The 14,407-nt window shown below is 42.3% G+C and overlaps 1 protein-coding gene across 1 annotated transcript in view; it reads right to left on the bottom strand.

Annotated features, from left to right (window-relative positions):
- Nucleotides 1-952: 952 nt before the first annotated feature.
- Nucleotides 953-14,407, bottom strand: part of MPP7 (membrane palmitoylated protein 7) — a 316,603-nt gene continuing 303,148 nt past the window's right edge. Inside the window, exons 18-19 of the mRNA XM_018558730.1 lie at nt 10,687-10,830; nt 953-1,231 (exon numbers count right to left, since the gene is read on the bottom strand). Of these exons, the coding sequence (XP_018414232.1) occupies nt 1,052-1,231; nt 10,687-10,830 (324 nt within the window). The 3' untranslated portion in view covers nt 953-1,051. The remainder of the gene's footprint in view (nt 1,232-10,686; nt 10,831-14,407) is intronic.

The raw sequence follows: 14,407 nt of genomic DNA, 5'->3' as shown, positions 1-14,407 counted from the left end.
ACCAACCAAACCACATCTTCATTTCCTGTTGCTAAGGCCTGTTAGACCAAGAAAAGTTAAAGCTAACTGGTTGTTAAAGGTTACACCAAGGCTGCCATTGCCGTCTTCTTTTTCTGCAAATGCTGGTTGCCTGGCTGTCATAGTAAATCTCTATAACTTAAGTACCTTGAGTCACTACCCCAGAACAAGAATGCAGATAAAGACTCTTACTCTGCCGTGATCTGGAAATCAGGTAATTATAATTACCTGTAATTACTATCTTGATAACACAGATATGTCTCACGGGCATAGACAAGAGGTGAAAGAAAGAGCACTGCACTCTGTCAGGAGAGGCAGTGTCTAGATAAATAGTTAGAATTTTATTTAAGGTTCCAGGAGAGCCAACACGTTTCGGGGATCTGTGACCCCTTCATCAGGACTGATAAACATATTTGATATAAAAATAAAGAATCATACATATACTATTAAACATGTGAATACATATTTTTATGAACATATTAATGATTAAATAAGTTACATATTTTATCAGTTTTTATGGCATTATATGTTTAATATTATACCGTTTAATAACTAATATCAAATGTTTTTTATTAGCCTTGATGAAGGGGACGCAGGTCCCCAAAATGCACCGGCTCTTCTGGAGCCTCTAATAAACATTCCAGCTTTGTAGAGATTGCGGTGGTATGGTACATTCCTTTGGACACAGGCAAAGTTAGCATTTTTAGAGGGTGAGCAATGGCAGCCCCCACATTTTAAAGGTTTACTTTAAGTGAGAAACACAGATGGTTCTTCGGTCAGACACTTCATAGAGGTCCATTGTAATGACAAAACACATAGACGACATTAAATCTACTTCCAGTTTGTCCTACTCAGCACATACTCTTTACATACAGAACGTCTAATCTATGACGTTTTCAGCCATCTCTTGTGGGAAACAAAAGAAAACCGGGACTCAAAATGCATTCAGCCAGAGTGGATGAGGAATCCCACTGCGTTTGTACAGATATTTTTAAAAAAGAACATAAAATAAAAACTATTGGTGCTACAGAGTTCAGGAATGGAGCCAGCTTACAGGAACCCAGTAGCTGTCTCTCTCCAGCCTGTCCAGACTAGATTTGAGTTCATTGTGTGCTGTAGTGAGGTCATCGTTTATTATAATTTTGTCAAAGTAGTGGTCATATTGGGCTTCCATGAGCTGCGCTGATCTTATCATCTCTTCAAAGTCTTCATCCTGCAATAACAATAATTAACAAACGTTAGTAAACAGCAAGTGCGACCACTGTAGGTCATTCATATGAATATACTGAAAGGGTCATTCTGGCCAAAAATGATACTTGAGGATTGAAAAAGCCACCAGCTTCTAATGTCTCCACTCTAGAATATGTGGCTCTATCACCCTGCCCCGGGGTCTCATGACTCCTTCAGCAGAAGAATAACTAAATGATATTAAATAAATAAAAATGGAAGCAACCATGCCCCCTCCCCATGTACATTTAGATTTAAATACTATATAGAGGAGCAAAGCTTCTAAGACAATAAAATGAAACTCCAGACAAACAGCTAAATACACATTATATACATATGAATTATTTTACTCTCTAAAAGACCTGTAATTCTATTCAGCCAGGTTTGTCATCAACACTACACAGCCAGGTCCTGGACCTACCTGGGAATTACACTGTAGCTGAGCAAAGCAGCCTAGTGTAGGACCCACTCAAGCCTGTGAATGGACACTGAAGGAGCACGGGCACGTTGATGAGATCATTGCTCTGCTCCTCCTATCTCTCAGAAATCTCACAGTTCTAAATGGCTTACAGAACCAGAGGACAAGACAGACAAATGTACTTTTGCCAGATATACTCATTTTAGGATAGTGAGCGGGGCCATGCAAACAATTACTGTATGCACTCAGGGCTAACTGAGCATTCGGAACCATGGCCAGCCTAATATTAGCTATTTACCATACCCAACCTAATATTAGCCATTTATTCTAAACTACATACAGCTGTTAGGGTAAGGAAGGCTAAAATCAATTCTACAGAGAAGTTATCTGCAAGTTGCACTAGGAATCTTAAAAAAAAAAAAAAAACCTCCAAAAAATGGTTTATTGCTAATCTTTATTAAGGGGATTTCTGATGGAAGTGAGGCATGCAGATACCATGGGGTTGATTTACTAATGGCAAATAGGCTGTTCATTTTGCAGGGTTGTTTTCCCTCAGCTTACTAAATATGATGAAAATTCACTTTGCAAAATATACCCAATCACGTACAATGAAAAAACTGTATTTTTTCTTGCACATGATTGGCTGATGGAAGTCAGCCAAGATTCACCTCATTCACTAAGCTAAAGGGAAATTACCTTGCAAGGTGCAAATTCTCTTGCAAAGTGCACAGCCTATTTGCCGTTAGTAAATCAACCCCAATAAGTTTTAAGATGGCTCTATTCTGGTCTAGTGGAGTGCTTTTTTGGTTCCTTTGCTGATCTCACCATAACCTTTCTGATTATCCAATTTGTTGTGTACACTGAAATACTTTTCATGAGAATGCAGTTATGGAATTTATTAGGATCTTGAGATATCACAGCGTAATGAGGGCAATGTGAACACAACAGTTCTTTATATCTGGATGAATACTGTCCAAATGGCTGTGTCACTGTGAATGTGCGACGGGTACACTTTAAACAGGCTCCACTATTCGTATTTTACTTGTCAGCCTGAACAACATGTCTTGTAGCGTAGTATAAATTCATAAATCCCAGTGAGATCTCCTTCCAGCCTCCTGCATCTCATTTCACTGGACTCTTCATGATCACATGCAGATACCTCTTCATGACCACATGTTGTGACCCCTACTGTATTTGATGTCCTTTATACCAACAAACAGAACAAACCACAAGCTAATGGGTTATATCTGTCCTTTATGTCACTGGGTTCTCCAACTAACCCAGGCTAGCGAGTCCACATGTTTGGCATCCCACCGTATTTACCAACAGCCCAAACCAATAAAAGGATGATTTGCATGGACACATTAGCGGTCAGAGCGCGAGGCGACTCTGCACAGGAAATGACTACACATGAGGAATTCTACTCAAGCAAGTTGGCAGTTATGCTTCAGACTTTTATTAGCTATGTTTACCCATGAAAGGAAATTAAAAAAAGAATCCTGTTAAGGAAATACAATGGTATTAAAGGCAAACTGTGGCCTAATGGAAAAGAAGGATATCGTTTTAAAATGAGAAGCTGTCAAAGTTACAAGATATAAATAAACAGAACCATTTAACACTTTTCCTCCTTTCCGCAAATAAGAAAGATATGATCTGCAATACAGGACCTGACACCCTGGAAAATGTGTGTCTATGCCCGCCTTTTCTACTACATCATAGAGATCATCAAAGTAGCTAAAAATTCAGGCGGAAAGGGAACACTGAAAGCCGCCGTCTTATGTTTGAAGGCAAAACTACAAAAGATAGGAGAAAAAAGTGAGGGCTAAAGTCCTAGGAGAGAATCGGTTAAGTGTAGTAGTTTAGATGATATGGTGAGATATATTTCAATTAGGTTTTTGTGGAATAGATGACCAATAGTCGCAAGGGATGGTTGCGGGACGCAGAGGCGGCTCTAGAGTTTGGGAATCTTTAGGCGAAACCTAAACATGAGGCCCCACTCAGGCCTGTGGGGTCTCACCGGGCTGTCGGGTTTAACCAGGATGGTGAGACCCCACAGAGCCCCCAACGTGCCCTGGTGAGACCCCCACAGAGGCCTGGTTAAACCAGGCCTCTGTAGGGTCTCACCCGCACCAGGGCTCTGTAGGGTTTAACCAGGGCTGGTGAGACCCCACAGAGCCCCCAACGTGCCCTGGTGAGATAGGAATACAACAAATCCCAGCAAATGCATTATACAGCGCAATGCAGAATATACCATCAACTATTGGAGGAATACAACACATCCTGGAAATACATTATACATACAGTGTATAATGTATTGCTGGGATTGGTCTTACTATGGGCGCATTATTTACTTTAACTTTTTTTGGGGCATTCTTACCTTCCTGCTGTCTTATGTGAGTCACCTTAACAGTCTTACCTCTCAGGGACAGCTATGTGTGCTGTATTATCTCCCTGTTAGAGTAGAAAGTGACTTTAAAGTAGGGATGTTCAGACACCAGTGCGGATACTTGGCATTTTCATGAGAACTACCAGGGTTGCAGCTGGGACATGGCTCTGGCGCTCCACCACTGTCCTGAAATCATTAGTCTGTATTGTTTTAGAAAAACTGTCACATGACACAAAACAAAAATTTATCAGCACTCGTATCTGTGAGTACTTGGACAAGTATCAGTACCTGTAATTGAAAAACTGGTATCGGTGCATCTCTTATATATGTATTTATAAAAAACAAAATCATACATTATGAGATGTACAAATCCCAGGAGCTCCGTGTGCCCCTTACAAATGACAGCTGCCTCCTAACTTTTGAATTTTTCTAGTCTTGGAGCTCGAAAAGTATCTGTACTTGTACCGAGTACGGTACTTGGTATCTGACCATCCCTACTTTAAAGGTGGAAGTTATGATTCAAACAAATGTTCATTGCTGAGTAGTTCTCTTTAAAAAAAAACAAGAGCCAAAAAGAAGCAACAAGCCCCATTGGGTTGCTTTCACACAAATAGTTGCAATTTTTCTGAAGGTGCACGGTTATATCATGTGACCTGCTTAGCGGCTAAAAGCGGTCAACAGCATTTTTTTATTTGATATTCTAGTTTTCTTTTATGTCACAACGAGGTTTGACTTTATTGTTTCTATTGAGGAGGGAAGATATAGTAAAAGGAGAATACAGGAGTTCCTGATTACAGTATAACGGACACAAAACACACTTCTCTGATAAAGCAACATTTCAAAAGCCTGAAAGGGGTATTTGGCCAGACATGGAGTTTAGTTGCCAATCATAAGAGTTTAATTGCCAAATGTCCTCTATTTACAGGGTCAGTCCCAAGTTTTTCATACCTGCCCCTGGAAATGTCCTTGGTTCCTAAGTACTCCATAAAAGTTTTGTCACTGTTCTAGAAAATGAATGTCTATAATAGCGGTTTTAGAGTAAACTGAGCACACTTATGAAATGTTTGCTTTATTTAATCCCTTTATTGCCAGACCTGAAAATGTTTAAAATGTTTAAGATAATAAAGTTTTATGAAAAAATAACACATTTTGTTCTAGCTAATAAGTGCAGTAAAATTCGGCAGCCGCTTTTATCTTAATAGGCAGCATTCTGATAAATGTTGGTTTTGTGCCGTATAAGGAGGAAATAAAACCTGTTTAATGCTACAGAGGTTAATCTGAGTGGCATGAAACTGAATACCTATGCCTTAAACTTTAACCTCGACCAATTCTATATTGAATGGGTTGGAAAGTTCAACTGTAGCTTGATCTAGGAAAGAATAAACTTTCCTTGGCTTGGTATAAAGAAAAGATTTTTGTACCAGAAATGTTGAGAAAGAAGGGTTTGTGTGATGGGTGCTGGCTTTTGCTTTTGAAAAAAACAGCAACAATGGCGGCTGTTTTGACCTTTTTGAAACTAGCAAACAGGGAAAGGGGCATATGGGCAGGGCTTATATACAAGACAATACACATAGTCCCTGGTACACTTTTAAGCCAGCCAAAGAAAACCTAATTGAACTGTTTCAACTACTCAGGTCAAAACAGAGGTTTTCAAATGCAACTGAAGCCAAAACATTATTTTTTTGTTTTGAGTGGAGTGGATTTAAACACCTGTCAGGTTTGTATTGCTATGTCTATTTGTAATGCTGATTGCTATCACTAAAAGTGAAAGAAAATCCCAAATTTTAGGTTGTTATGAGAACAAAGATAGATGGGAAATCTTCCAATGGGGGACACTAGTTCTGGTGACCCTCCTGACCACCAGGGATTTTCCTCACTATGGGGGTATATCTTCTGAATTCCTTTTGTGGCTATGGCATAGGCGTCACTACAGGGGGGCAATTGCCCCCCCTGTGTTATGCTTTGCCCCCCCCCGCTAAATTAAGCAGCGGTGCAGTGGCTCCAGTGCGAGTGCTAGTATACGAGCAGCTCCAGCGGCTGTCTGTAGAGATCTGGATGTAGCTGTATTGTCAGCCCCGCCCCCCTGCTGCTGACTTTGAAGTTGCTGAGCCCGCACTGTGGCCGTAGCTGTGGCCTGTCATGCAGTGAGTGAAGCTCCTCACAGTAAGTTCTCCCTCTGCAAGGACGATCATTTTTTAACACTTGCTCCTGGTCCCAGGTGGAGGTGCAGGGCATGTGAATACATAGTCTGTGAACTGTCAGAGCACTTCTCTTGGTGCCACCGGAGTTCTAAAGGGTAAGGGGCAAGGGGGGGAGAGAGAGAGTGATCCTGGGTGCAATGCCATAAATTAAAGATCTTTGTACTGTCGGGAGTGTGCACTGTGCAGCTAAATCCTTATCAGATTTCTAGACCACCAGTTCAGCAGATAGTGACCCTCATGGACAGCACAAGGGTTTAACTGTCTGTTTCCCAGCTGCAGCAACAACTAATAAAGTTATTACAGTGACTGCTACTTCAGTGACCATAATGATTATTCTACAGACATGCAGGACAGGGCTTTCTATGGGGCTTTTTTTTCATGGAATACAAAGTTCCTCCTTTTGGCTAATTTTCTTTAATACCATCCTACAGTTTACAAAATGAAAACCCCTCACGCCTTTTCTCATTTGCAGTGTCCCAGGCTTGAATGCTTAAAAGTAGGGAGGCACTAATACCGATACCGGTATCTCTGCCGATACTGGGCATTTTCATGAGTACCCATACTCGTGAAAATGCCCCAATACTAAACACAGATACCGGTGTTCTATCAAGGTTTGTGACTACGCTGGAATGTGTGACCAGTCACGTGGCCACACATTTTAACGTAATTGCACCTAGTTTTTCGGTGGTGGAATGTGTGACCGCATTGCAACGCTTTGTCAGCTGTTCCAGGACACATCGGCATCGCATGTGCAGGAGAACCGATCTGCTTTACCCCATCTGCCTGGAACATCTGATCCTTCCTCAAATGTCACTTCTAGCTGACTTTGTGAATGCGGTGGAATGTGAGATCGCACTGACAAAGTCGGATAGAATTGACATTTGAGGACCAATCAGGAGTTTCAGGCAGATTAGGTAATGCAGAGCGATTCTCCTGAACATGCGCAGTGAGCAGATCTGCCCTGGAACAGCAGACAAAGTGTTGGAATGCTTGACCTGATGGGCGGTCACACATTCCACCGCTGTAAAACTGGGTGGGATTACGTTAAAATGTGTGACTGGTCATACATTCCAACGTAGTCCCAAACTTTGAAAGAACACCGACACTTTAAAATTTCAAACTAAAGTGGCTGCCTGAGGTCCTGTGCTTACTGGGGACCTCAGTAGACGTCCTGTGAACTGTGGCGCATGTTTACAGCTTCATTTGCACATCTCCTACCTGGGGAACCACAGTGCTGCTTACATTGCTTTTGCTGCCCAAAAGACCCTTCGGACCCCAGAGGAGACCCCACACTGCCCCCTGAGACCTTCGGGATATCAGGCCACCACCCTGCAGCAACACAGAGTATGTAGCTTCATATTATTCTGCATTGCTGTATAATGTATTGCAGCGTTCTAACTTTCCTCAACCCATTAATTTCTCTACTGCATCACTTCTAGGTGTGCATGTCATGAAAACATCTGATTCAGATGACTCTGCCCCACTGGAAGTGACACAGTCGAGAAAAGGTATAGGGGCGAGAAAAATTATAGAACACTGACTTTGACATTGTCTGGCCCCTCCCACAGCTTACAGCCCAGAAGCATGGACAGCCAGCGGAGGTCTACAGTGGGCGAGAGTGCCTAAGTAGCGGACATGGAGCGGAGTAAGGCCAGAACCAGGTAGGGAGCCCAGTGGGAGGAGAACACCATCCCCCAGCCAGTCACCCCTTTTATGGTCCTCACTAGTGATGGGCTCGGGGGTGTTCGCAGCTCCATGTGCCGTGCCCGCCAGGAAGCTGACAGCACCACAGCGCCAATCACAGGCACTGAGACATATACCGATCTCTGCAGCTGCGGACTGGGATAATGTCTCAGTACCTGTCATTGGCGCTGCGGCGCTGTCAGCTTCCTGGCGGGCTCGGCACGTGGAGCTGCGAACACGCCCGAACCCATCACTAGTCCTCACATCACCCGACCATTCACACTAGTGTTACATGGATGCTAAAAGTGGCAGCCAGGGGCGGGGGGAAGGTGGGGGAAGAGGCAGAGCTGCAGGGTGGGCTAAGTTGCTGCACCATGGGCCTCTCGGTTGTACTTACCCCCTGGGCTAAAAGTTGCCAGTTAGCCCATGCTGTATTCCACAACTGCCGGACGCCGAGAGCTGATTAAATTGCGGATGGCATCGGTGCCCGGCCGTTGCGGTATGGAGGATTGTGGGGGGAGTTGGACTACATGTCACAACCGCGGGGTGCCGATGCCATCCGCAATTAAATCAGCTCATCGGTGCCCCGCGGTTGCGACATGCAATGAAAATTATTAGTGCCCCCCCAGATTTGACTGTTGTATCTTATGTGCCCTCCCTACATATTGTTCCTAGAGTCGCCACTGGGCTATGGGACAGGAAGTGAATGGAAATCTCCCAATGGGACACAGAGGGCAAAAAAGCTAACAGGGATTAAAACCCTCCCTTACTTTAACCCCCCTCCCCCCAACAAAAATGGGTTTCAGTTCTACTTTAACTGCATATGTTTGCAGATACACGTGGAAGCAACACTGCCGCATTAAGGCACTTCTGAGTTCCCAAACACATGACAAATATAGCAATGCACAGAGAGCAGGCTCACCTGGAGGTAGCCCTGTCCTCCTTGAAGGTACAGCAACACAACCAAAGCCCTGAGATTGCCTTTGCAAGGCAGCTGAAGACTTCCAGTGTGTGTCTGTATCCAATCCAAAATCCGCAACAGTGGCAGCCACCTTTATCTGTTCAAAACTAGCAAAAAGGGCAAGATTTAAATACATGACAATACAAACGGTCCCTGGTACACGTCCTGCTTTTGTATTGCCTACTTTGTATTGCTATACAGTATATGTCCCATAGTTGGGAACTCAGATAGTTTGGAATTAGGGACCACACTTATCAGAAGTGCTGTGACGGGCAGTGTGGCTTCTATGTATATTTGCAAATATATGGAACAAAACCTCTCTTTTTAACCCGAGTAGTTGAAACAGTTTAGTTATGTGTTTGTTTGTTTTTTGGCTGGCTAGCATGAAAATGTGCCAGGGACCTTTTGTACTGCTTTCTTCTGTTGAATGCAGGGGCGCTTTAACACATATTTGTGAAGGAAATTGCAGCAAAAGGCTGCTTTTGGTCTGCTTTGCCTTGAGTATTAATAGAAGTTAATAGGAAGTGGCAAGAGGAACACAATGCAAAGTAGGTGAAACGCAGCCTCAGAACTGTCATCCACAATGCATCAAGGTAAATAGAAATTTTCTGAGCTGCGATTGACGTGCATTTTTGGAAAACATCAAACGCAAGAGGACAACGCCCGTGTACACAAGCCCCATGGGAAAAAAGTGACAAGTGAAACCCCATAGTAACCGATCAAAATGAATCTGTCACTAACCAAGATGGGGTAACGTAAACGTTATAGGACATTATGCATGCAAGTGCCTTGTATGCCCTGTATGGAATACATTTCTGCATAGCGCTGTCCTTAATATGCTGTGAAATAACTGATTATTATTTTATGTATTTTCATACTGCATTTGTGTTCCGACTGCTAGCAACTTATCCCATACAGTGTATGCAAGACAAACTACTGAAAAGTATGATATAGAAAAATAAAATCTTGTAATAGCCAATCACCTTTCAACTGTAATTTTCTCGGTCCATATTTGAAAAAGAAACAGATTCTACTTGGTTGCTAAAGTCAACAAAACGTTACAGCTATTACACTTTAATTGCATCTGCCTATATTTTAATGAAAAGGCTTATAAGCTTATGTGTGAAATAGTGTACAGCAGCCAATTTGAACCCTTCTTTCCTTTACAAACCTAGACAGCAAAATGATAGCTGGAAGCTAATTGGTTGCTAGGGGCAGTAAGACATTTTCTTGTTAGCACACATTTTATGTATACAGTCCCTGAAATTAAACTCCATTTATCTTATTAGCAGTAAAAGAGACAACTAGTTTGTTGGTTTTCACTTTTGTTTGTAAAATATTTGTGACACATCCCATTTTCTGATTTTAGGCATGTAGTAATTCGCATTCAGTTGTATCTAATCTGGTTCCTTATACACCTGCTTTTAAAAAGAATTGTTTTGTAAACCATATTCTCCTATCAGGATATTAATTACCTATGAGTGAAATATTATTTTGTATATGTAAAGAAGGTTCTAGGGTTTCTAGATGTGGGCTGAAGTGAACATAAATAAGGAGCTAGGGTTTAAAGCTCTACAGTAAGTTAAAAACAAAGTTACTATTTTTTCATTTTAATCACATGAAAACAGACAGATACATGCTCAGATTTACTACTATATGAAAGTCTTAGAACAGAATTATATGGGTCATCACGAGTAGCATGAAAGCATCAAAAGGTAACTGCATGTAGTTTACTGGTAATTGCTCTGTGGAATAAGAATTACATTATTTTCACCGTTCTAGCACCACTTACTGTAAAGTGTTTTGAGCTTGTCCGCTCATCTTTGCTGGAGATCACTTTGGAGTTCCTCCTGGTCTCTCGCAAGCGTTCAATGGATGGTGGCTTGATGAATATCACGTAAGGCTTAAATTCATAGGTCCTTAAGTGTTTTATGCTCTACAATGGATTAAAAAAAAAGGGGGAAAAAAAATCAGATACCGGTCTCCGTAAAAAAATAAAAATAAAGGCATTCAGTAATAGGAAACACATTACATTTCTCAAATATGTACTCTCGTACTCTAGCATTTAAAACACTTACTGTATCTGCTGTTATTTCAATGGTTAGAAGGCTTTAATTTCCACGCTCTGTGCCAGGTCTGGAAAGTCTGATCAGTTTGGCAGGCTCTTCATATACCACAGCCAGTAGGCATTTTGATGCCCAAAGCTTACACTCTGCTTTTTGAATTTGGTGGCAATTATATTTCAAACAGATCTATGTAAACACACGGAATGGATATTTTCATTTCGTACTAAATCCAAAGTCCGTTTTGTTCGCCGTCAGCCACCATTGCTGTCTATTAATAATTCCCCTTTTAACTTCAGTGATGTCATATCTGGACAGAAAGTCACATTAAAAGACCTGGAAATTTTTACTGTTTTTTTTTTTTCACTCTCATTTGGCGAGCATGAAGTCCAAATATGTTTGATTCAAAGGTTGCGTTTGCTCCCTTTTCTGGACTGCTTGTTTAGGAAGAAGATTAGATCGTTTTTTATTTATTCACGTTTGTCTTTTTGGATTAAAAAAATCTCAGGTGGAATTTGGTTAAAATAGGTTAAAAAAAAAGCATTAAATTATGTAGTTCAGAGAGGCAAGAGGAGCGTCAGATTTCAAGGGAGGAGACGACTGGATGATATTCTAGATGCTAGATGTTCATACAAGGCTGCAAAGGTAAGTATACTTTAACACACAATCTGACCTGGCCTCCATCCATCCAAAATACAATTCTTAACACAATACAAGAAGTTATGTACAAAAGGGGTTTGGGCCCAAAAACATTTCTATATTTTACACTAATATCTTCTTATGTTATCAAATTCAATGTTATCTCATAATAATTGCTTGAGAGAAGGCCAGGGACTCCAAAGACATTCTAGTAGGTTAATTGGCTCCTGTCTAAACTGGCCCTAACATGTGAGATAGGGACCTTGGATTGTAAGCTCCTTGACAGCATGGACTGATGTGAATGTACAGTAAGTAAAGGGCTGTTTAAAATTGTTGGCGCTATATAAATAGCTGTAATCAATAAATAAGATCAAGTTGTGGGTCTGTTTTACATGATCTACAGGCCACCAATTATCCTGCACATGAATGAGCTGCTGCTACTAACTAGCATTTGCTCCAATGCCAGCTACGAGTGCTGTTGCAAACTTCCTGTTATCGTTTCTACTGGCAACATTTGAAAATCGACTGAAAGTGTAGTCATTAACAGAGGTTCTGGCAAAGGCTGTGGGCTGAACCTCCATGGGCCACCATGCTGGCTGGGCTCTCTCTGGCTTCAGTGTTTGATTTAATGCAGCACAGTGGTACAAGCAGGGGGCTGCTCATCAGTTGCTGTTCCTGCTTAATCCTCTTGGTGCAGGTGGAAGGGAAGTGAGCATGTGACCATATTAGGGGTTGTGTTGATGGATTTTGGTCTTGTGTGGACGGCATCAGTTTGAGATGCTTCTAAGATCATTCAGAATTACCTGACAGGTGCATTTGTCTTGCAGCAGACCTTGTTCTCACCTGTACTTGACCTGCTTCGTGTGTGTATTTACGTAGACTTGTATGGGAAACAAAATCTGTTTGATATGAAGAGAAGCCAGTTGACATAGGCCTCTCAACTAGTGGGTTTGGGAAGGAAGTTTTGAGTTGTGTATGCCATCATTTATTACCCAAACTCCCACTAAAAGGATGGAAGAGTGGGGAACAACATAATTTTCTTGTGTACTAATTAAAACTATTTCCTCAAGAGTGAACACCAGCAGCCATTTCGTAAATCTACGCTCTGACACTGACTGCAGCCAGCCCAGTTTATTGTGAGGGCAATTACTCAGGGAAGGGGATACCAAATGCTTCTCTGCCCAGTCTTCCTCTGTGTCCGTTGTCTGAGCAGCCCAATTTAACAACATTATACCCTTCAATTTTCAATATGGCACTGGAAAAAAAAAAAAGAGAATGTAATGGGAGCTATCGAAGCCAAGTAGCCTTCTATAGCAGAAGTTCTGCCATGGTATTTATTTTCCGAATACCAATGACATTACAATGTTTTATAAACTATAGAGAGGAGATTCAGGATGGACAAGTCTGTTATGTTTTAACAGGTTCTTGTTCTTATAGCAAAGCAGAGGGACACATGAGAGAAGGGCCCTAGACTGTGCTAGGTGTGCGCCTTAACAGCTCTGTAAAGGGGGGCTTTCGACTTCAAAGCTTTGGATTATGATAACTTTGAAAACTCTATCCAAGAACCTTGGCAAGTAGGAGAGATACTGCTGAGTAAGTACAAGGAGACCGATGCTTGCTGAGTCAGGTGGGCATAATAAAACTGAGGTATTGCAGTACAATGGCTATAAAATCTTAGTAAGACTAAATTAACAGCATCCCAAGTGAGCCCTTAAGGAGTAGGTGCTTGAAAACTTCATAAATGGGATAATAGGATCAGCTCAGATCATAGAGGACATTTACAAGAACAAAGTCGCTTGCAGGTAGAAGGAAAAGTAGAAATGCAATGTGTTTAGGCAGTGAACCGCTGAACACTTGTAAATTACCTATTAAGGCTCAGTAAGACTTCTGATTTTCAGTGAACTACATATCCAAACACACCCTAGCTTCTATTTGGAAGGACATGCTGGATCTTGCACTTAGAAGACCATGGGAATTCCTCAGTTGTAAAATGACAACACAACACATATTATCATACTTCAAGCTGACATACACCTAAACATATTCTGCTCCTGGGTAACCTTTCTTAAGTTATAAACTGACTCTCTCTCTCTATATAGAATACCAGTTTTTCGGTATCAAGTACCATTACCGATATTTTTTCCCCGGTTCTCGCTGATACCGAACATCGAGGTATTGTGGGCCCGGCTTATAAGGAAGCCGGACAGCAGGTCATTACCCACTGCCTGACTTCCTGATTGCCAAAGACACTGTGAGGCAGCCTGGCTTCCTGACCAATCAGGTAGCTGGGTGGCGGGTCATGACGTGCCGCCTGGTTTCCTGATTGATCAAGAAGCCAGGCTGCCTAGTAACAAGTGAAGCTGGCTCCTAGCCAATCAGGAAGAGGGTCATGATCAGTGATGGGCTCGGGCATGTTTGCAGCTCCACGTGCCGAGCCTGCCAGGAACCCGACAGCGCCAATCAGAGGCACTGAGACATTTCCCGATCTCTGCAGCTGCAGACCGGGAACATGCCTCAGTACCTGTCAGCTTCCTGGCGGGCTTGGCACATGGAGCTGCGAACACGCCCGAGCCCATCACTAGTCATGATGTGCTACCCGGTTTTCTGATTGATCAAGAAGCCAGGCTGCCTAGCAACAAGTGAAGCCACCTTCCTAGCCAATCAGGAAGCCGGAAGGTGGGTCATGACCCGCCTCACGGCTTCCTGCTTGGCCAGGAAGCTGGCTCCATGCTCCCTCGTGGCACTGCTGGTCAGAGGGAAACTCCCTCTGACAAAGTTCCGATATCGGGGTATCGCCCAAATACTCAGTAT

The sequence above is a fragment of the Nanorana parkeri genome, unplaced genomic scaffold (genome assembly GCF_000935625.1).
Source record: "Nanorana parkeri isolate BGI_ZX_2015 unplaced genomic scaffold, ASM93562v1 scaffold355, whole genome shotgun sequence".
In the NCBI taxonomy this organism is placed as follows: domain Eukaryota; kingdom Metazoa; phylum Chordata; class Amphibia; order Anura; family Dicroglossidae; genus Nanorana; species Nanorana parkeri.
This window is presented reverse-complemented; position numbering and strand designations above follow the sequence as displayed.